The 22788-nt window shown below is 40.4% G+C and overlaps 1 protein-coding gene across 2 annotated transcripts in view; it reads left to right on the top strand.

Moving 5' to 3' along the window:
• LOC113670950 (stalled ribosome sensor GCN1-like) overlaps positions 1 to 22788 on the top strand; it is a 30371-nt gene that overhangs the window by 5334 nt on the left and 2249 nt on the right. Inside the window, exons 12-55 of one of the 2 annotated variants that reach the window (XM_089190474.1) lie at positions 214 to 264; positions 408 to 509; positions 1111 to 1208; positions 1770 to 1845; positions 2169 to 2215; positions 2487 to 2592; positions 2794 to 2886; positions 3185 to 3260; positions 3798 to 3963; positions 4347 to 4566; positions 5240 to 5364; positions 6021 to 6199; positions 6423 to 6519; positions 7463 to 7588; positions 7730 to 7928; positions 8803 to 9158; positions 9248 to 9343; positions 9418 to 9689; positions 9852 to 10041; positions 10206 to 10331; positions 10769 to 10879; positions 11265 to 11405; positions 11580 to 11633; positions 11877 to 11966; positions 12079 to 12235; positions 12942 to 13063; positions 13268 to 13382; positions 13888 to 14067; positions 14430 to 14650; positions 14987 to 15055; positions 15124 to 15262; positions 15521 to 15717; positions 16387 to 16644; positions 17022 to 17237; positions 17692 to 17856; positions 18123 to 18284; positions 18670 to 18762; positions 19442 to 19585; positions 19804 to 19917; positions 20348 to 20503; positions 20912 to 21025; positions 21588 to 21818; positions 22135 to 22328; positions 22427 to 22541. In XM_089190474.1, the coding sequence (XP_089046600.1) occupies positions 214 to 264; positions 408 to 509; positions 1111 to 1208; positions 1770 to 1845; positions 2169 to 2215; positions 2487 to 2592; positions 2794 to 2886; positions 3185 to 3260; positions 3798 to 3963; positions 4347 to 4566; positions 5240 to 5364; positions 6021 to 6199; positions 6423 to 6519; positions 7463 to 7588; positions 7730 to 7928; positions 8803 to 9158; positions 9248 to 9343; positions 9418 to 9689; positions 9852 to 10041; positions 10206 to 10331; positions 10769 to 10879; positions 11265 to 11405; positions 11580 to 11633; positions 11877 to 11966; positions 12079 to 12235; positions 12942 to 13063; positions 13268 to 13382; positions 13888 to 14067; positions 14430 to 14650; positions 14987 to 15055; positions 15124 to 15262; positions 15521 to 15717; positions 16387 to 16644; positions 17022 to 17237; positions 17692 to 17856; positions 18123 to 18284; positions 18670 to 18762; positions 19442 to 19585; positions 19804 to 19917; positions 20348 to 20503; positions 20912 to 21025; positions 21588 to 21818; positions 22135 to 22328; positions 22427 to 22541 (6359 nt within the window). The remainder of the gene's footprint in view (positions 1 to 213; positions 265 to 407; positions 510 to 1110; positions 1209 to 1769; positions 1846 to 2168; positions 2216 to 2486; positions 2593 to 2793; positions 2887 to 3184; positions 3261 to 3797; positions 3964 to 4346; positions 4567 to 5239; positions 5365 to 6020; positions 6200 to 6422; positions 6520 to 7462; positions 7589 to 7729; positions 7929 to 8802; positions 9159 to 9247; positions 9344 to 9417; positions 9690 to 9851; positions 10042 to 10205; positions 10332 to 10768; positions 10880 to 11264; positions 11406 to 11579; positions 11634 to 11876; positions 11967 to 12078; positions 12236 to 12941; positions 13064 to 13267; positions 13383 to 13887; positions 14068 to 14429; positions 14651 to 14986; positions 15056 to 15123; positions 15263 to 15520; positions 15718 to 16386; positions 16645 to 17021; positions 17238 to 17691; positions 17857 to 18122; positions 18285 to 18669; positions 18763 to 19441; positions 19586 to 19803; positions 19918 to 20347; positions 20504 to 20911; positions 21026 to 21587; positions 21819 to 22134; positions 22329 to 22426; positions 22542 to 22788) is intronic. The other variant, XM_089190475.1, reaches the window with a different exon arrangement.

Below are 22788 nucleotides of genomic sequence, written 5' to 3'. Positions count from 1 at the left end.
TCAACTGATTATACCCTAGTGGATATTTTTCATTATTCTCATCAATTGTCTCCATCGTATTGCATACTGTATTCATTTTGGTATTATAAGGGAAATTCTGCCTAACAGTCACTTACAGGAGTTAACGCATTAAATGTTTCATTTCATATAGTTGATAGCTTTTCTGGATAAAAGTTCCCTACCAGTAGTTAACTGTTACATTGTCTGGTTTAGGTTCAGAAGGCAAACTTACTCAGTGGAATGACAGAGTTGGTGTTCTTCAAGGTTTGTTTAGTTATGTATTCATTAAACAGTTAATGCTACATTATGGCAAACTTCTCTGTTGCCAATTCTCTAACAGTTGTCTATAATAATGCTCTCAACTCCTTTGACTTTCAAATGATTAAAATATTTCTGAATGTTTCTAGGGATAAAGAGTCTGGAGCACCATTCAGTTAGTGGAAATGCATCTGTGCAAACATTAAGCCAACTTGTTGCTGAAAAACTTGTGAAATATTTACAACAAGAAGGTTTGGAAATGCTTCATTATCTGAAGGATCACTAGGATTCTTTTTTCTTAGAATTAAATGTGTGGCCTTATCCTGAGACCATATGATTTTTAGATTAATATTGTTGTTTTTGCCAGTGAAATTATTTGACCAGACAGTAAACTTCTTCAATGATTTGTGTTACACTTTTGGGACTTTCATCAAGTATCATTCTTTTTAGAGAGATTTTTTCAGAAGAGCAATTAGAGTATTGAATTATCAAATAACTTGACTGTGTAGAAATGACAGCTCTAGGTTCCCATTTCACTTATTTCATAAGTATGTGAGACCTAAAGAGAGTTGATTGTACACCTCATGTCTAGGTTATAGGCAATGTTGTAAGTATCTGTGTGAGTATCTGTATTGCCCTTTTTTTTGTTGCTATAAAGAAGATTTTGGTCTTTATCAATAATTTGTCATCATTTTTTACTGGAAATTTTCATTAGAGCATTAGGTAGGTTTCCATTCAATAAAATGATTGGTTGTAGGAAAGAAATGATCACTAGCACTAGGTCCAAGTTGTTTGCATTTATAAGATATTTATCTGTGTGAACCTTCTCTTTGTCTTGAATAATTCATACAGTACATGAAGGAGCTGTTGTGTATGGCCTATCAGTTTTAAGTCACTGGTGTACCCATTTTTCCACACAAGTACCTAAGGTGCTTGTTGATGCCTTCAAGGTGAGAATAGTCAGAGGAGGAGATAAACCATCTTACTAAAAATTGTTTAGGAATCAGAGGACATTGTTGGTAAACTGTAACCTGACATGAGATTCAAAAATAGCATTCAATTTTCAAATTGTTGATAAATATTCAATTTTTAGCTGTTTCTAAGTTGTAAGGTTAAAGGACTGGTGCAAGAGCAGAGGTTGTAAAAATTATCTGGTCACATCTCTATGCTTCTGGAATTCTTTTGTTGAAACAGAAATAAAAGAACTAAACCCTTAGTTTATTTTACAAAAACAGAAAAAAGTTGAATGAGTGTGTTTGACAGAGCTCAATGTGTTCAGTTGTTGTAAGGCAGCTCAAAGTTTTTTTTTTTTTTTTTTTGTCCCAAATGTTATCCCTTAAAAATAAAATTCAAATCAGCAAAAAGGAAAATGACATTTATGTTAACTTTAGGCTACTTGGAAAAAACTATGATGTTTTAGAAGTAATTCTATCAAACATATGATTGTCTTTTTACTGAAACAGAGGTCAGATTTCAATTTCACTAGTATGGTGTGTTGTTATGTTTTACAGAAAGGAATGACCAACAAGAACTCCACCACAGCTGTACGTACTGGGTACTTACAGTGTATGACAGGTGCTTTTCAAGGTATTGATAAATCCCTTTGTTTACCATTGAAAATTCAAGAATTTAGGAGGGTCTGTTATGGTAACACTCAACAGTCTAATATCAGTATGCATATTCTCCATGTTGTTCACTTTACAAGTTCTGTGGCACCCACAAAGAGAATTTGTTTAACAATGAAGAGCTTCTTTTGTTTGTGATCAGTTCCTTTCTTCTTGTGACCTTAACTTTTAATTTTTTGCCATGCCATGAGGAGAGATTTGATACTAGTCACTCTTAGAGATGAGAAGGTTAATTTTGCTTTTGATAATCTTTGATGATAATGCTAAATTTTAATTTTATTCAAGGTAATACCCTTCTCCAAGGGATGGAAATTCTGCCTCAGTTACTGCAAGTAAGGTTTTTATTCATATTTGTCATATACATATAACAGGTACTTTTCCTCTCTCTCCCTGTGTTTTTCTGCAAAACAGGTTTCTTTAAGAATGTAAAGGTCAAGACAAACTGACACAAAATACATATTGATGTAACAATAATAATTTATTTTATAATGAGATTTCTTCAAGACCAGCAGTATATTATTCATCTATGAATGTTTCAAAGTCTTATTTTTCTGAACCTATCTAGCAGTGAATGCATTTTTGATTGGTATGCTCCATGTTTAGACCATTGAAAAAGCCAGTGGCCAACCAAATCAAGCTGCCATTGTTACAGAAGGACTATTAGCTGCCTCCATACTAATCAGATTATCACTTGCTGATGTACAAGCAGGTAACTGTATATGATAAAGATGTTAACATGTTGCAATAGATAAATAAGAAACCTCCCTAGGAAAGCTAATGTGACACTTTTTGAACCCAAGAAGAGTCATGAAGATCTTTTAAGATCTTCTTGACTTAAAAGTTGTGGTTCACATACAAATATTACTAATTAAAATGTATAGCTTGGCAACATTGACGACTTTTCTTTCAGAATCTAAACTGGGTTCATTTTGGACAACATTCCTGGATATAAAGAAGCAGCTGTTTGTTTCAGACAAATTTTTAAACTTTGCATCTGAAGAAGGTAAAACATATTTTGGTAATGTCACAACAGTGAAAAAATCCACTACTGGCTTTAGACAGCGCACTTACAAAAAATGACAAAAATTAAAGAAAGATGTTATTCATTAGTTGTGTGTGTGTGTGGTACATCAGAGTCCCCCATGAAGGTTCAAACCCTAGACCTTTGCATTTCCCAAGCCGATGCTCTACCACTGAGCCTTGTAGGACTGGTTTGTTATCTCTCTCCCTGATCATATGAACTGCATGCATGTCAAACTTATTTACTTTTGATGATAGTAATTTTTCTGATTTGTCAACAGCTCTCCTATTACTGGTGTCTGTGATTGAAAGACTCGTCCTCAGTCATGGACAAAGATTAAACAAATCTAATAGCCAGTGAGTCAAGCTCATAATCTTTAGCTAGCTTATAACCAGGAAAGAGGATTTAAAACCTCTTTAAAGCAGAGTGCACGGGATATGTGATAGCCTATGGTCAGTGTGCTGAGCCCTGTTTTAAGGGCTTTCAAACAAGGTGCCTGTCCCAGACTGTAAGTCAAGTGGTCTGTGTGTGAGACCTGGCTGGATCACTGTGTTGTGTTTCTGGGCAAAAAACATTCATCTCAAAATGCCTCTCTCCACTCAGGATAGTAAAATAGGTATTGATGAACCATCAAGGAAGCCTGATGAAATGCTGGGGGTAACCTGTATTGTCCTAGTGTGTCACCCAGGGGGAGTAACAATGTTCCCAGTCCCTTCATGCCATAGAAAGCTTGGACACCTTGTGAGCCACTTTTCTGGAGTGCAGACTTTGCCCTTTTACCTTTAGTAGTAGGGTGTGGATATCTTCTATATACATCAGAGTTATACTATCATTTTTGTGTGTGTTCGAACGTGGTCTGCTGTATTCCTAACTTTTTGCCTCTTGTTTTTTAGACCATGGTACAGAGCTTTGGTATTTCTACTGACTCACTCAGCTTGGAAGGTCAGGCAGAGTGCGCAGTCCTGTGTTCAGCGGCTGTTCAATTCTTTAGGAGAGAGTGCTTTAGAACTACAGAGTTTGTTGTTGAAAGAGCTGTCAAAGCTTATTACTCAACAAAAGGTAAACTTAACAGCCATCTACAAGTGTTCTGCGTGACTCTGGAAAAAACTCTCAGCTTGAATTTATGCTCTATTTCAGAAGTGATCATTGTAATTCTTTTTCTCACCAAGATAGATACCTTGCTGTAAAATGAAAGTGCCTTTTGTCTTATACCAACCAATAAATTCTTGTTTTCCTTTTTTGATATAATTTACCTTTAGGTGCGTTATTAAAATGTACTTCGTATCTTTTAGCTTGTATTTCTGGCGGTCTTTTAAGCGTTCCGTTGAGAAAGCACGCAGCAAATCTCTTGCAGCTTCACAGCGCACTCAGGGCGCACGAACCCTGCTGCTGTTCGGATACCTCGCAACTTTTAAGAGTACTTTATTCCTCATTGCTTTTAGCATCATGTCACTGACAGTTCTGTTCCAATCATGAATGGAGATGCACCACAGGGAGGGTCGCCCAATGATGCAGGAAGAACTAACATCAGCCACAGGATACTTGTGTCCAGTCTTTGCTGCCTGACCCTGTCTCTGGTAAAGAGTAATCCAGACCTGTCTGAGGAAACGAAAGACAAAATTGCATTGCAGATTCTCTCAGATGCACACCATCCAGCTATTGGTAAATCTCTGTTTCACTTCTGTTCATTGTTGCTCGTATTGTTTGTTTATGCTTTATTTTTGGAACGTTTTGGAGTAAGAAAGTATAATTTTTCTGCTTTAGTCATCTAATATAAGTGATTACTCTTCAGTGTCATTTGAAAAATTATGACGGATATTATTGGCTCTGCGAGTATTTAAGATAAAAGAAAATCCCGTGTTTTGTTGAGTTTACCGAATGGGCAATATGAGTTTATCTTACCTGCTTTCTTTCCCTTAATGGAGAAATATAAAAGTTTTCATATGTCAAGTTTGTACGTTTATGAATGCGTATTTCGCTTTACTGAAGCCGTTTGTTGAGATATTATTTCAGTCTAAGAATGGTGCAAAGAAAAGATCTGATTAATAGCAATGTTCATACTCAATACAACAAGTAGAGGAGTTAACCTTTACACCCTAACATCAGTATCCATATCCCCCAAACTATTTTCCATACATTTCCTTTGGTACTGACAAGGAAGTCAAGGCCAGTCATTTGAGCACTGCTCAAACCAATACTACGGAACCACAGGGTACCTATGGCCAGGTGGACCATAGTGCCCTGAGACACTGTTTTGTCACCATATTGGCAAGATCAGTAACATTAAATTGTACTCTGCACGCTAATTTAATATGTTTTGCTTCTTGGTGAATAGTTTCATATAAAGGTGAGTTATGGATGAGGATTGTTCACAGTCTGGGGATCGAGACACAAGGCTTTGTTGGGCGTCACTTGGATGCCATAATGGAGATGATAGTCTCAAGCAGCACGTCTCAACAGGTTTGACAGCTGTCTCTTTTTGTTACCTGTTTAGGAGTTCTTTGCAATAATTGTCATAAATACTTTCCAATTGCTTTGGTCTTGTTTTACTTTGTTAAAATTCTTTCGAGTGTGAGCTTTTCACCAATACACGATCTCTGAACTCCGAAGTCTAACTTAAGGTTGATATCTGATACGCTTTGTATCAATCAGCATAATAATAAACCTTTAAATGTGATTGTAATCTGCCATTTTCATCTTAAGAAGAAGACCTTTTGAACCGCAGACAGAAAATCACATTTATGCATTTTGTAGTATGACCTCTGGACGCTGTAAGTTAACAAGAGGCGCAATAAGATTTAATTTATTTTAGAATGCTTCTTTTGGGGGTGTTTTGAGACACTATCCTTAAAACAACACCAGTAACGAAGTGGAAAATTTCTTCAGTCACGTCATATCTATTCAGTGTTGATATACTTTGGGAGAAATTGTGGATCAATATCAGTATACGAGCAACGGGCGCACCTACCCCTCCCCTAACCAAAAACATTCAACTGATAACAAGTTGGGGTTAATGTTGGGTTAGGGGAGGGGTAGGTGCGCAGTTGCCAAGATACTCACATTGATCCGATATTGTCTACCTGCTAGTGGATACATCGCTACAATCTTTATTTTAGTGCTCACAGAATATGCTCCATGCCATGGCGGGACTTGCACCAAAAGTGATTTTACCGAGAGTAGTGAAGCACAGTACAGTTTGTTTAGCAAAACCAGCCTTCCAGCAAGTGACTATGGAGGAGCATGCCATACTGTACACACCAGAAGGAGAGATCCACAACACCAGTGTATTGGAAAGGTTCGATTGATAAGTGCTGTGAAAAAAGCCCTCAAGTTATTCTTCTTATTCCAGGAAATGAAAAGAAAAGTTCCAAATGTTTGTGTGAAAGTGTCAATTGTTTGTTGCGAAGGTGTCGTTTTTGAGTACAGTTGAAGATTGGTACTGACTCTTGGTGTATTTCAAGAGTGTGTAGATAATTATGTTTATGATAGTGTGACTGGGCTTGTTTTTATTTCCTCAGTGTCAGGGTAGCAGAAGCAGGAAAAAAGCAAAACATGAAGAAAGAATCAAAGGCTTATTCCTATGAGGATCAACTCTGGGAGAAAGATATACGTGAGGTGTGTTTATCGTGATAAAGATGCAACCTGTTACTGCTGAGTGTTATGCTTGTACACTGTACTGTACTGAAATACGGGAAAAAAAAAGAAAGAAAAACATCACTATGATGGGAGTGTTGGGGCAGATAATCTTTGTCCCACTGACGCCTATAGCCAATGAATGATTTTCGACTAGCTTTTCTCATGGACGGCAGAGCGAAAGGGGGTGCTTAGCTCCCCCACTTTTTGCGAGAACGACATTTTTGTTTTAGTTTTGGGTACGTATGAAGAATAAATTTCTAAATGATCTTGGGGAGGATGGCCCCAGGACTCCCCTACAAACTTACCTCCCTGGCGCTCGTTTTAAAGCCCCCCCCCCCGACCCACCCATAGTTGAAATAGGCTCCGCCATCCCTAGTTCTCCCCGGTTCCTCATTTCTTCCTCAGAGAAAGCCTTAACCCTTTACACCCTAACATCAGTATTCATATTCTCCACACTGTTCTCTGTACATTTACTAAGGTGCTGTCAAGGAGAATTTGTCTAACAATCAAGAGTTTGTTTAGTTGGTGATCATTTCCTTTATTCTCATGACATTAATCTGTGATTCAGTGATGATGTTGTAAGGAGAAATTAGATGCTAGTCACTCTTAGGGGTTAAGGGGTTAAAGAACTATAGTGCCTGAAAGAAACATGGCCTCTCAAGGCGGAAAATGGAGTTAAACTACTTGAAGTTTTTGTCTTGCGCCCACAAACCCGTGATGATAGAGAGAAATTAAACGCATCATTTTTTGCGGGATGAATGATTACGGACTGGGGTGCGTACGATACGTCCTGCCTAGTTCCAGTCCTTGCTCGTAAAGTGGTACATCTGTGGAAAAAATGGTTAAAGAAGTCAGGTTTGGACACAGACTGAAGGGATTCTCTGAGTAGAACTGGAATTAACCTGAGTCATGTCATTTCCAGTCAATCAAAAAGAAAAAGAAAGCCGAGGGAAAACTTTCAGAAAAGGATGAGATGAGCCAGAAGGAAAAAGAAATCTTTGAAGCCCAGCTGATGAAGGAAGCAGAAATAAAAGACAGATTAAAAGAGGTAAGGAGATCTTCTGTGTTGATTGTTATTAGATTACATAAAACTTTTAAAAATGGTGGTAAATCATGGCATGATAACCCCTCAGAACCTCAGACTCTCTGAGAGCCGGTCAAAAATTTTAGTCCTTTTTGTTTCTTTCAGCTTCAAAGGGAAGTGGTGCAAGTAGGATCACTACTGGAGACAGCTATAACAGCAAACCCAAACGCCATGCGTATGTACACCCCCACCATCCTCACCACCCTACTGCCACTGTTGCAGTCCCCCCTGACTGCACCTGTTATGATTCCTGTTCTGGTGAAGCTTGGTAAAAGTGCATTTAACGACGATCAAGAACATCTTGGTACGTGCAGATTGCCAGTTTCTTTGTAATATAGTAATGTGTTATTCACCTTGTCACGAGCTTGAGACATGGCCAAAATCTTAGTCGCCACGACATCGATTTAGATTTAGCGTTCCGATACTCTACCGCTGACCTGCGGAGAACACAATGGTGAACTAGTCCATTACTAGAAAGTTCCTATGTGACAAGTGTCCTCTATTGTTCAATTTGTTTGTTTGTTTTTTTAGGTGGACCCGTGGGGCTTAACTTTCTTCGTTCTTTTCTTGGTTTCTACCCTGTCTATAGTCCATTCTCCGTTTCGAAATGCGTCGTTCCAAATGTTTTTGTCTTAATCTCCATTTCAAACAACTCACACTCATATTCAATTTCCTCAGGGTAAAGTCTTCAACGAAAACAAGTCAGACCTTTCAGTTGTGAAAAAAAACCTTAGAGTATTCTTCCAGGGCCGAAAAAATTACCCAAACAATTTCGAATCGCTTTCCACCAAAATCTCTACTTTCTGCACATAGTTGCACTTTTCCCCCACAGTTAGGGTTATTCATATTCCTTCTGTCAATCAGCAAATGAGTTTTTGTTCATATATCAAATTATTAATCATGAAGCGTCCCTATAACTTCATTCCAACTTCGTAGTAGCGGACTGTTCTTAAACATGGGTTATCTTGTGTCTGCGAGTGTTAAAGTTTTAGGACCCAACTTTAACCCTAACTTGTTATTAGCTGACTGTTGTTGGGTTAGGGGAGGGGTTGGTGCACGAAATTGGCAACGTGGTAGTGAGACTATTCTTCTCCAACCTACCCCTCCCTTCTATACAACGCTGGCTGTTAGATTTTTTTCCGGTTTAAACATTGTCATTCTTCATTTTTCCACGTCAGCTGAGCTCGTTGGATACGTCACTCTGCGACTTTTAAAACCAATGTGCCATATTGACCAAGCCTGGTGTGAAGAGGATTTGTTATCAGCGACCAAGCGAGTTATCTCTGTCCTCCACTCCACATCAGTTCCTGATCTAAATACTGTTGGATCAAGTTCATCAGACTCATTGGCCGAGCTTCTGTCAGCCCCAGCGTTTGCGTTCTGTTTTCCTTTTCTAAGATGCGTGCTACGAGATGGAGGCAAGAATGTCAAGGGAAATGAAGACCTCAGACAGCAAGCGTTGCAGATTGTTGCTGAACACTGCAAATTACGAGCGAATAACGACGATGATGACGAGGAAGATGAGCAGGATGAAGTGAGTGGGATGCTCCCCCACCCGCCCTTTCTCCCCTCCCTCGTTTTTATTTTGTTTTGGTTCACTCATTTATATATTTATTTTGTCAGAATGACCCGGCTTTGTTACCAAGAGAAGAAATGCTGTATTTATTGACTGAGATTATTTCCACGAGTGCGGACACCATCAAGGGTTCGAGATTACAGGTAAATTGTTTACAATGTCAATTCCCCTTCCTCTTTTTTCATTTTCTTTACTCCATGTTTATTTATCTTTGCAGCAACTGGCATCTCTCAGTCTGGTTGAGCTGTGCAAGGCGACAAGCGGCGAATATGGTTGTGCCACAGCAGCACCAGGCGAGATCTCTGTTCTGTTAAACTCCCTGGAGTCCCCCGCAGCCTCATTGCGATTTGCAACCTTGCAAGGGCTTCTGGTCCTCACCTACCTTCTGTCTACAAGGGATCATGGGACATCACAGACTGCTCGACTTGTAAGACGATTGTGGGTGGCCAAGTTTGATGTTGATGAAGAAAATGCTAAATTAGCTGAGAGGTATTCGTTTGATTCCAGCTTTGTTGATGTGTTCTTGGGAATAGGTTTGTTCATTAGGTGCTATTTTATGTTATTTTAATCCTTTCCATTTATATTCTTTATTTTAAAGCTATTTGTTGAGCGTGAGATTGAAATGACAAATTGTGTGTTAAAACTCTTCAGGTTATGGCAGGAAGTAGGTTTCACTGCCCCAGAGCCATTATGTAGTGCACTTTTGGACGATGTCGTACACGATGTAGAAATTATCAGAAAAGCCGCTGCCCCAGCGCTGGCGGCGGCCATTAACGAACACCCGGATGTTGCCTCAGCCATTCTTCAGCAGCTGGTGGATCTCTATGATGTAAAACTCAAGGTAAGGTCTGTAAAAGGTTAATGCAATAGACGACTGCGAATACTGTTACCCATTCAAAGTTAGCAGCACTTGCTTAAAAATAGGAACGTGGGTATCACCCAGTAGTTATACTTTATTTGAGGTCACCGATCGCGACCACTTATACCAGCATACCCTGTTCTTAGGTGCCTCCTCCAGTCGTGGACAGTCTGGGACGAGTTGTGCCAGCTGACAACATGGACCCTTGGGATGCAAGGTGCGGAATAGCTCTGGCTCTCGGTGACATATCGCCCACGCTATCTGAAGAGGAGGTAATGTGATACTAAAAAGGTCTCCAATCTCGCGTCGTATTAAATCTTTACCGAAGAAACTTCAATAGCTAATAATGACACATTTATTTAACTTTGATGAAATGAGAAGTCAAAATACTTCAGAGTCGTAGTTGTCAAGGGCAGGGAAACGCACGTGACGTACTCGTGATTTTTGAAAGTTTCGCATATGATTGGCTAAAACGAATCACAAAGCTAAAGGAAGCGAGACGAAACAGTTGCGGATTTGTTTGGATACCTTTATTGTTCAACTTAAAACTGAAACAAAAGGAAAAAAATTTGCTGCAGAATATTTAGAAAAATATATTTACTTATGAACTGTTTTCTCCATTGACGAGACACTGTAAAGAACTGTTCAATGGGTCTCTTTCGGCGAGGAAAGGACAAATTAAAAGGAACTTTTATTTTTCGTTATGTAGGTCCCTCCATTGTTCGTATTTTTCGTTCCAACTGGTCTGGGAGATCACAATCTTGAGGTCAGGAAACACATGTTGAATGCAGCTCTGAAGGCAGTAAATGATCATGGAAAGGTTTGTGAACATTTTACATTAAAATGCATTTCGATTGAGTGTCAAAAAACCATAACAAAGTATTCACAACAGCCAATCAGGAAAGGGAAATATCACAAGGAGCCAATCAGATTCGGATGTAAAGAAAAGCAAATTGCCTGAAGCGCGGGAAAACGCGGGTGACCAAGTCGTCATTGGTTTTAGTTATGAATATAATAAGATGATAAAGTGATGCGAGTTTTCTGGAGCGATCACAAAGCGAGGAAAAGTTAAACCAAAGCAGTCCTGCTAAACTTGCGACACTGAATTGGAAATCGCTCTATTTAACTCGGTTTTTTCATCATTATTGATGACACATTTTTGTGTTTCATAAGGCGACTTGATTTTGCATCAATCTTCTTTGCAGGCCAATATCGCGCTACTTCTTCCTGTATTTGAGCAGTTCTTGGACATGGCACCAGATACTTCTGCGCATGACACGATCCGTCAATCAGTGATTATTTTGATGGGTTGCTTGGCGCGGCATTTAGACAAAGATGATCCTAAGGTAAGGACTCCATTTAAAAACACTGTAATGTCTCAAGGTGAGGTCTTCCACTATTTGGTCAATTTTCCTCTCAGCTTCGTGAGTGCTGGTGTTTTTAAGAATGTGAAATGGATGTAAACGGCTTTATTTTCCGATCATTCCATTAACTTTTGTCATCTTTTACACTTACTCTAGGTTAGACCAATTGTTGGAAAACTCTTGAATGCTCTGTCAACACCCTCACAGCAGGTAAAAATTTTTTAAACTTTCCATGGGCTGTTAGCTAACGTATCAAAGTATTTCTGACCGTGAAGAGCTTATTGCCTGAATAAACTGAAGGAAAAAAAACTGATTAATTTCACACCCAGAACACTGCGATCTCTTGTTGAAGAAGCCGTCTTGGTCAGCGGGGTTTTGGGTTCGAGATTAATTTGTGCCTGTCAGGAAAGCTGCGGAAAGGAATTTAAACAAGTGATTGTTTTTTCTTCGTAGGTTCAAGAAGCTGTAGCAAACTGTCTTCCTCCACTTGTTCCAGCAATCAAGTCGGAATCTCCAGATATGGTGAAGAACCTGTTGAACCAGGTAAAAAGTTTGGTCCTGTACAATGCAAGTCGGTCTTTATTAATCCATCATGCATCACTGTCGCACGTTCCCAAGTTATACGACCACTTGGTTCTGTTCGTTTTTATTTCAGCTTCTTGATTCCACTGTGTACGGTGAGAGGAAAGGTGCAGCTTACGGACTGGCGGGACTGGTGAAGGGTTTGGGAATTTTATTCCTCAAACAGCTGAATATTATGTCCACACTACAGGAAGCTATACAAGACAAAAAGAATTACCGACATAGGGAGGGTGAGTCGCGCTTTTGTCAAACTAAAACAGGCGTTTTGAGCGATACTGAACCGTTCTCTAGATAGGTAATAGATCACAGACGATGTCAAAATATGGCTAGAACAAAAAAGTACTACACGAGGCGTAGCGGAGTATTTCACTATATAGACTCGCGGCAACATAGAATATTTTTTTCCTATATGATGAAGAAGCAAGATGTCATTAATAGTGATGTCATTTAGGCGTCTGTCCTCCAATTGATCATAAGGAAGAGCCAATCAAAATGCCATATTTTGGTATATCTATGGCAGTGTTCACACTTGGTGCCCGGGCCCCGTGCCCGGGTTCTATTCTACGCCGGGCACCAATGTGAACACACCTTTTTTCCTGGTACCCACGCCAGAATTCGGGCACGGTGCCGGTGCCCGAGTACAAGGTCTCGACCTTGTACTCGGGCACTAAACTGGGAACTGAGTCCTTGTGTGAACACATTTTTCGTTGGTGCCCTGGCACTTTACCCACAAACCACTTGTTTTCGTACCCACAATTCCTTGTCCCACTCGAGATTTCAATAGTGAGCGTGTGCTCTGTTTATTGAATGTGAACATATCTTCAGACTGGGTACCGTGTGTCTGAACACAGCACCATTTTGTGCCGGTGCCCGGGTACTAGTGCCCGGGCACCAAGTGTGAACACTGCCTATATCTCTTTGTGGCCTGTTTTCCAGGAGCGCTGTTTGCTTATGAGATGCTTTGTTCAATGCTGGGCCGTTTATTTGAGCCTTATGTTGTACATGTTCTACCAAACCTACTGCTCTGCTTTGGGGATGGAAACCAATATGTAAGAGAGGTAAGATTGATATCAAAAATTCATTTTTCTCAACAATTGCAGTCATTTCTCGAGCACACGACTAAGGAGAATCAACAATATAATGTACTTGGGGATGTTGCCTTGATGGAGCTCTCAATTCCCTGTAAAATTTAAACAGAAATCTACTGGAACAGTAGGGAGAATTACAACTTTTAGATTTTGATATGTGAGTGTCTTCTCCAGGCCACCGACGACACTGCTCGTGCAGTCATGAAGAACCTCAGCGCACATGGTGTCAAGCTTGTTTTGCCGTCCTTGCTGGCTGCGCTTGAAGAGGATTCGTGGAGAACAAAGACTGGTGTGTGTTACTGTTCTTGGGATAACGTTCAAAGTCTAAAATTTCTAGAAAGACAACGTTAGCAATAATTTATTACTGGTGTTTTCGAAGCACTCCAAAACCTACTTAAATGTAAGATGTATCTAAGTGAAATATACAGTAAGTCGCTCCGTTTGTCCGTAGTCCGTCAGTCCATCCTTTCATCAGTTGGTTAGTTAGCCTCTCATTCACTATGTCGGTTGGGTAGCCCAAAAGTCAGTCTTATTTTAATGATTTATTTAATCTACTATTTATTTACTATTAATCAGTTGTGTGCTCGGTTTATTTTTCAGTTGTGAATTATCAGTCAGTCACTCAGTGTCTTATTGGGTGTATTACTGGGTGCTTACCGCTAGCGGATAAATCCACGAGAAAAGTGCTAAGACCTTCAACCTATCCATTGTCTTCCTTGTACATAGAGGGTTATAACCAAATCTATCTTACCTACTATATTCTCTTAACATGTTGTTAATGTTGTCCTCCTCAGGTAGTGTTGAGCTCCTTGGTGCTATGGCGTTCTGTGCCCCAAAGCAGTTATCGTCATGTCTTCCCAGTATTGTGCCTCGCTTGTGTGAAGTTCTCACAGATTCTCACATGAAAGTACAGAAGGCTGGAGCCCAGGCCCTTAGACAAATCGGCTCAGTGATCCGAAACCCAGAAATTCTAGGTAAACTGGCTGCAACAAAAATTTTGCTGAAGCCTTAATTTCTAACTCTCACGTCTCCAACTTCATTGGTGTAGGATCCTTACCTAGATTAAAAGCGTGTTAGAACGCAGCCAATTTTCTCTCCATGACTTATTATCATCGATCTTTACCAATTAAATGACAGGATTTTAATATAAGATGGCCGTCAAAAATGGAAGGTTCTGATTGGTGGATTTGAACCATAGCAGGTCACGCGACAAAATTTTCCTCTGCTACTTCAACAGTGATACAAATTTACTGTAGGCTGTAGTCAAGACATTCAAAGGAACCTGCCTGTTTGTAAAAGGTGGTTGAAACTTCTAGTTTTCTCGTTAATATTTCAGCCATTTCGTCCGTTCTTCTCGAAGCCCTAATGGACCCATCTACCAAGACTGCACCATGTTTACAAGTTCTGCTCCAGACCTCTTTCGTTCATTTTATTGATGCTCCATCGCTCGCTCTCATCATGCCCGTCCTGCAACGCGCGTTGAGCGAGCGTTCAACTGAAACCAAGAAAATGGCGGCACAAATTATTGGAAATATGTGTTCTTTGACGGACAAAAAGGTAAAATGGGATCAACAAACTTAAATGTCCTCGTATTTGAACTTGGTTGCGGACCTCTCCTTGAATTCTTTTTATGTGGACAGAGGTTGTCATTATTTAATCACAAAAAGGCTAGTCAAACCCATTTGTGAGTTATCCGTATTGAAAGCAGCATCATGAACAAGATTATTACTTCAGGTACCACAGGTGGGTCAATCACTCGGGATTTATTTGATAACACAGTCTTCCTAACAAATAATAGAGTACTGGTATTGGTTTATTAGAACTACGATGCTGTCTACTGTTTTTGTCAGCGGTTTTTAAACCATGACTTCAAGTTCATTGAATTTTTTTCAGGATCTCGCTCCATATTTGGGTGCAGTTGTTCCAGGATTGAAACAGGCCTTACTTGATCCAGTACCAGAGGTAAGAACTTAAAACATTTTCTGATACAAATTCTGGCGCAAGTTTTCATCAGCGTGTTTTTCATTTAGGTCCGTGCAGTATCTTCCCGCGCCCTCGGTGCTTTGGTTCGCGGTATGGGCGAAGAGTGCTTTGAGGATCTGTTACCATGGTTGATGGAGACTCTGACGTCAGAGAACAGCAGCGTAGACAGATCAGGAGCAGCTCAAGGTATGATGTTTCACACCTCACACCTTGTTCTCTGGAAATATCAATTCCTCAAAATTTCTCGCGGCGGTTTACCAACCAGCCCGCCGACGCGATCTAGTAGCTCCTTTCGAAACTAATTATCTCATTGCTTTGATATAGGAAGATTTTGTGAGATCGCTTGATAAGAATTTTTCCGTTTGTTTAGTGCTCAAACATTATACACAGGAAAATTTTTGTACTATCTTTGCACTTCACAACGATTACGCGTTTCTGTTTTAGGTCTTGGTGAAGTTTTATGTGCTATGGGTACCAACAGACTCGAGAAACTTATGCCGGAAGTGATTTCAACCACAGAGCGCGTTGATTTGGCGCCACATGTACGCGAAGGATACCTGATGCTGTACATCTATCTTCCTTCAACTTTCAAAGATGACTTTATTCCATTTGTGGGACCCGTCATACCTTCTGTGCTGAAGGTAACATCAATAGTCAGCTTCTCTCTTCTCCTTTGTGTATATAGAGCTTGTGAGATGATGCTTTTAAATCAGTTTATAAAGCTAAATGATATTAGCTTTATTAAAGATAATTATAGCTAAAGTTTTATACTTGATTTATCATTTTAACTTAGCTTTTTTATTTCAAGAAATTAGATACAAATTGAACTTAACAGCACAAAGACTTTTCAGAGTTTCTGCTTGAACAAAGGAAACAAATTTTTATCAATATAAATAGATGATATCACACGCCCACGTTACGTATGATTTCTTGATGATATGCTCGTTAATAATTTCACAAGCGGGTCTATGGTCAGGTTATTGCAATGTAGACCCTTAAGCTCATAAGTTTATTAATTAAGGCGGAGCTAAGTCTACCGTGCACAAAGAACTTCATCGATCAATCCTTTAAAAAGGGGAACTTCCCTTAAGCAGATTAAGTCATAACAGAGCTCCAACATTTATTACCGTACGTGTGTGAACTCTCCTCTTAACTGGATATATCTTCTGATCTTTATGGTATCTACTAACTTGACCTTCGTCTGTATCTCTGCTATGAAGCTCTCAACTATACCTCACCCCATTGAGTTCTCACAACCGCACTAAGAACTGGATACAGGGAATTTGACATATTTTTCATCTTCTATCAAGGGCCTGGCAGATGAGTCCGAATATGTACGAGACACATCTCTAAAGGCTGGTCAGCGGATTGTGAACTTGTACGCCAACACAGCCATCGAACTGTTCTTACCAGAGCTGGAGAAAGGATTGTTTGATGATAATTGGAGAATACGACACAGTTCTGTCCAACTGCTGGGTGATCTGTTGTACAAGATATCTGGTGTAACTGGTAAAATGTCCACTGAAGGCAAAGAGGATGATAACTTTGGAACCAGTCAGTCCAACCAGGTGACGCACAAAGTTAAAACAGTTACATTGCACCTACTGAAACTGGATTCAGCCAGATGATAAAAACCAATCAGAGGCCAGGAGGGAAACAAATCCAGCCAATCAAATGCGTTGTTCATGCTATATCTCAAGAGCAACCAATGAGAATAGAGAGTGAAACCCAGCAAACTGCCTGATGCGCGGGAAAAACATGAATGATGAAGTTGGGATTGGTTTTCGTTCTGCTTCTGATTGGCTGAGAGGGTGGTGGGAGTTTTCTGGACCACAGAGTGAAGCAAAGTACAACCAATGGGATCCCAGACTGCTTTTGACACGTAACTGAAAATTGCTCTTTTGATATTTGTATTGTAACAACGTTTTTTTTTTCTTTTTCACAGGCCATCATCGAATCCCTGGGTGCAGAGCGCCGTAATCGTGTATTATCCGGGCTCTATATGGGCCGTTCTGACGTTTCCCTGATGGTGCGCCAGGCGGCCTTGCACGTGTGGAAGGTTGTGGTCCCTAACACGCCTCGTATCCTAAGAGAGATTCTCCCCACGCTGTTTTCTCTTCTACTTGGATGCCTAGCGAGTACCAGCTATGACAAGAGACAAGTAAGTGTTGCTTGTTATCTACCAGGTCATCGCGAGTAAACTGTATTTTCCGTTCGTTTATTTGGTCGAAAATGTGGTTGTTTTGATTAAATAGTTTTATACCGCATTCAATTCAACCTGATACACTCGTTGGTCTTTACGGATGAGTATTAACCCTTTATACCTTAACATCAATATCCTTATTCTCCATACCGTTCTCTAAACATTTCCTTTGTTATTGACAAGGAGAATTCATTTAACAATCAAAGCTTATGAGGTTGGTGATTATTTCCTTTATTCTCAAGACGTTAATAAATGATTCAGCTGTTTTACGGTAAGGAGAAATTAGATGCCGATCACTCGTAGGGTTTAAAGGGATAAAAGAAATCCAGGCAATAAAAAAGGCAAAAAATTAACTTATACCCTTCTTTATCAATTTATTGAATTTGTTTCTCTGTACGTTCTTTCATTCCAGGTTGCAGCTCGCACACTGGGAGACCTTGTTCGCAAACTTGGTGAGCGAGTTCTTCCGGAGATCATTCCGATCTTGGAGCGAGGTTTAGACAGCGACAAGTCAGACGAGAGACAAGGAGTTTGTATTGGACTCAGTGAAATTGTCTCCTCAACCAGCAAGGAACAGGTAACAAAAGACACCATTACAATAATTAGAGACTGCCTGGTTTTAAGGAAGCACTGTTAAACTTATTCCTTGGATAGGGGTAGCACGTTATCCGCGCTGTGGTGAACTCGCAAACCAATTGCGGTGCAAACATACCATTAATCTACAATTTCTACTGTTATCCTCCTTGCATTCCTTTACCTCGTCCCATGTTCCCGCGTCCATTTACTTGTTACCAGACCCTCACGAGCCAGCAAGTTTATTTATTATTACTTTGGTCATTACAGGTAATACAGTATGTAGATTCCCTGGTACCCACGGTGCGTCGTGCTTTGATCGACCCGCTGCCTGAAGTTCGTGTGGCTGCAGCCAAAACATTTGATCAGCTTCATAATACCATCGGAGCGAAAGCTTTGGACGACATTCTGCCTGACTTGCTCAAGAAAATGGTACATGTTATTAATTAAAATCTTCTTCATAACTTGTTATTACCTCAGTACATAATCTGAAAGACTTCAGATTTGAGACCCGTCCAGAAAGGTTTGTATTTCTCGTGAGATATTTAGGATCCTTATGCATCACATCAGTGCGTCCCACCCTATCATGCCAGCCGTACGATTGCACCAGTTGCTATTCTCTTCTTCCAGTGAAGAGCAAGACTAGCCCAAGTTGCTGTTGTCAGAAGTTATCCTTGAGTAATTTGTAATCTGAGACAATCGTTTCACTCACCATTTTGTACAGTCCTAACTGTATTCTCAAGAAGTACGAATTGTTGCCTATGGGAAAGAGTGCATTGAGAACTTATTCTAATGGGGCTCTGTGGACGTGTTTCAGGATGACCCTTCTCTGTCTGAGTACGCATTGGATGGGCTCCGTCAGGTCATGGCCGTGAAGAGCAGAGTCGTACTTCCTTTCCTTGTACCCCAGGTAAGTAAAACCAACCAGCCTAATGATTAACTAACCGTATAAAAGAACGGACCGACGGACCGCGGAAGGTAGGGAGGGTCACGAGCACGAAGGGAGTCACCGGGAGCACGGAAGGAGGGTCGGAAGGACGGGCCGACATACGGTAGGACGGAACAAGGGAAAATCAAAAGAATGGATGGAGAAATAGAGGGAGGGAGAAGGGAAAAAAGGTTGGAAAGCTGGACAGAGGAGTAGAGGGCGGGTTGGAAGGACGGGCGGACGGACGGACGGAATAAGGGAGGGTTGGAAAGGCGGACGGAGGAATGGAAGAAGGGTTGGAAGGACGGATGAAGGGGCAAATAGAGGGAAGGATGCATGAACAAACAGATGTGCTAAATATCCGCAGTCAGAGTTTCCATCGCTACAAACCTTTTAGAGTAAAAAGTGTGGAATCGAAAACTAAAGTCCTTTATAGCACGAGGTGCAGTTTGAATATCTGAAACTATTGCGCACATTTTTTTGGTTCAAACTGTAGTCTTGGTATCCGTAACTCTAGTTTGCATCGAAGGAAACCGAACTATTGGAGTGTCTGTTACGCAACACCTTTTCTTAGCTTCTGTCACAGGAAGGTCAGCAATGCTTTCGACGAAAGCGTGATGTATTCTTAAGAGCTGCATTTTGTTGATTTTTTTTTATTCAGCTCATCACTCCACCTGTTAACACTCGTGCGCTGGCCATACTGTCTGCCGTCGCAGGTGATGCACTTACCCGCCATCTGAATAGGATTCTACCGGCCATGCTTAAAGCCATACAGGACTGCTTTGGAACAGAGCATGAAAAAGAAGTTAGTTCAAAATGCTTATATAATTTTTCCCCTCTTTTTGGTCGTGACTATATGAAATTGCCACACTTTCAGCCAATCAGTTAGTTTCCTTTGCAGTCTTTTTTGGAATGTCACGCAATGGTTATTGCGTAATAACTCAAGGGACAATTGCTAAGGAGATCACCATTTAGAATGCTAACCGTAGAGACTTTTGAAAATGCTTATTCTTCTCCCTCTAGGAGCTGGAAGGCGCATCTAGTTTAGTGTTGTCGGTTGAAGATGACGCTGGAATCAGGACCATTATGGATGAACTCATGGCAGCCTCTAAGGATCCTGTCCCCGGCATGAGAAGGGTAAAATTTCTTATTATTTTGGCTTAAACAAAATGCATCTTTCAAGTGTAGTTTGACTCAGATACGCTGTGTGTTTTCATGAGACAAATTTTTTTTACACCCTAATGGTGAAACAGAGAATTAACTCTGAAGTGTAAATTAAAGTGCTACTTAAACCCATGAATAACCCACAGACCTCGGTGGGAATCAAATCCACGACCTCCGGATTAGATCTACCGTTACTCTGCCGACTGAGCTACGAGGTCGCACAGAGAAAGTCGGGGACGATTTAGGATGGTGAATCGCGGCGAAGAGAAAGTAAGGGTACATATGAATGTTGTGCCGCGTAGCACTGGGAACACAAATGGTGAAACAGAGAATTAACTCTGAAGTGTAAATTAAAGTGCTACTTAAACCCATGAATAATAATAATAATTTTTTTACACCCTAGGCTGCAGTATCTCTCATGCACACGTTCTGTCAGGAGACTAAGGCAGACTATTCCCAGTTCATTCCGGCCCTGTTTCGTGGAATAATTAACCTGATGAACGACTCTGATGAACTGGTTGTGGAAATGAGCTGGAACGCTTTAAATGCAGTAACCAAGGTAATCACTGATACTGTCGCCTCTCCCGGGCCCTCAGCTAGTAAACGGTCGAGGTAGGAGCGTAGAGCCCGTGCGCAGATTGGTAAAAGGAGAAAGGCTTGAAACGGGTTGTTACTCAACCTGACCCAGACCTCTTCCTTTTTTCGCTCTGTACCTCTGTGACCTGTTTACTAGTTTTACATCGAAATAAAGTGTGTTTTGTTTCAGTGTTATACGCCCGCGGTTTCCCCTGCAAAAGACGATTGTGATTTTCTGGTAATTTAACACGCAACCCAGCATATGTCACTGGGTTTGCTGTGATTGGCTGCAGTTGTATCGTTGGTTTTGATCTGACGACAGTAACATAACCCCCTAAAACATTTTACTGTCAGAGGGGGCTAAGCTTTGTTCGTTTGTCGTTTATCTCAGCGTCTGGAGGCCTCTGAGCAGTTACAGTATATCAGCCACGTACGGCAGGCAGTCAAGTATGTGTCAGATGAGGTCAAGGATGGAGATCTGCCAGGGTTCTGTCTTCCTAAAAAGGTACTGATCAGTTTTTAAAATCACTTCAAAATAGACTGAACGTGAAGAAAAACCAAAATTATCAGATGCTATGGACTCTGTTGTGTACCTTGTTGTCTTAAAAAGTGAATAAGCAAAATGTTTGGTCTCGCAAATTCATTAAAAAGATTCTTAGCTATGGGAGGTCCTTTTCTTGTTTTTGCCATCCATTTTGTGTTCCAAGAAGTGGCTTTTCGTAAATATGCTCTATTTGAAAAAAAATTGTGTTCACAGTTTAAACTTATGCAGAGAGAACGCAATGAACGCAGATATTTATAAAGAAAACATCCTAAAATCTTCTAAAGCCTGGATTTGTTACTGAATACAGTGGCTTTCTGCTCGCTGCGTTAAGATTTTAAGAAGCCTGTAAAACCTTGCTTAATGCCTGTTGGGTGACTTTTAACCATTGACACACTTGAGCACCTTGTCCTCTTTACCTTCAAGAAATTGTTTGCGATTACCGACCTCTCATTTTTCTTTACTTGTCTGCTGTTGGTTGAAAACGTGACAATTTTTACCCTCTAATGTGTTGTTTTATCCACAGGGTATTGCTCCCATTCTACCGATATTCCGAGAGGGAATCTTAAATGGTACTCCAGAGTTAAAGGAGCAAGCTGCCAAGGGGCTTGGAGAAGTGATCAGTTTGACAAGCGCCGCAGCACTACGACCATTTGTAGTAAACATCACTGGGCCCCTGATTCGTATCCTTGGAGACCGATTTACGTGGAACGTCAAAGTGGCAGTCCTACAGACTCTGGGTCTTTTGTTAGGCAAAGTATGTGTGTTTACTTAGGCTTAGGACATTTTCAATTGAATTTTAAAAAAGTTTGCTGCAGTTCCTTTTACAAGATGTGATTGGTGGACAAAACATTAGTACTCATGACACCTTCTCGCCCAATCAGAAGCAAAATCAATAACTCAGCAAGATTTGTTCGCGTGCGTTTTCCCGTGCTCGTCAAGAAATACCTTGAAATTCTCATTGATTATCATTGCTTAAACACTTCGTCTGATTGGCTGTTTTGATTGCCTCGAGTTCAATAATACTGAAGCAAGATGTAAACCAACTATATCGTCCTTGTTTTCCTTCACAGGTAGGCGCCATGTTGAAACCCTTCCTTCCTCAGCTTCAGACTACGTTCATCAAGGCCCTGAATGATCCTAACCGAGAGGTGCGCGTACGCGCGGCTTCCGCGCTTCAGAAACTGATTAAACTGCACACACGAGTGGATCCTCTGTTTACGGAACTACACAATGGAGTAAAGAACACCGAAGACAATACCATAAGGTTTGTAGGGCTACCAGCTTACTAAAGTGACTAATTATTTTTAACTAAAACCGATGCACCAGAGGGTTGATATAACACAACATTCTTGATTTTTGTAGGGAAACACTGCTACAGGCCTTAAGGGGAGTCATCGCTGGCGCAGGACAGAAGATGGGTGATCCAATAAGGAAGACATTAACCACAACACTGCTGGATTTACTGGGACATGGAGATGTAAGACACTCTTAGATTATCATTATCTAACCCTATAACCTTCAAGATCGAATTGTAATTTCTCCTCTCTAGCCGCTACTCATTTCATTGTTAATTAGTTAAAAGCATTTGGTTTTAGATCAAAAAAGGGACTTTCACATGATAAATTGGAGTATTCTCTCTACCTGTATGCTGGATAATATATGAATATTATAAGGAGAAATTACATGTTAATTACTTCTGGGAGTCAAAGAGTTAAAGAGTTAAA

This window comes from Pocillopora damicornis, chromosome 12, assembly GCF_964200805.1.
Source record: "Pocillopora damicornis chromosome 12, jaPocDami1.2, whole genome shotgun sequence".
Classification (NCBI taxonomy): Eukaryota; Metazoa; Cnidaria; class Anthozoa; order Scleractinia; family Pocilloporidae; genus Pocillopora; species Pocillopora damicornis.
The sequence above is the reverse complement of the archived record's forward strand: the minus strand, read 5'-3'. Positions and strand labels throughout refer to the sequence as shown.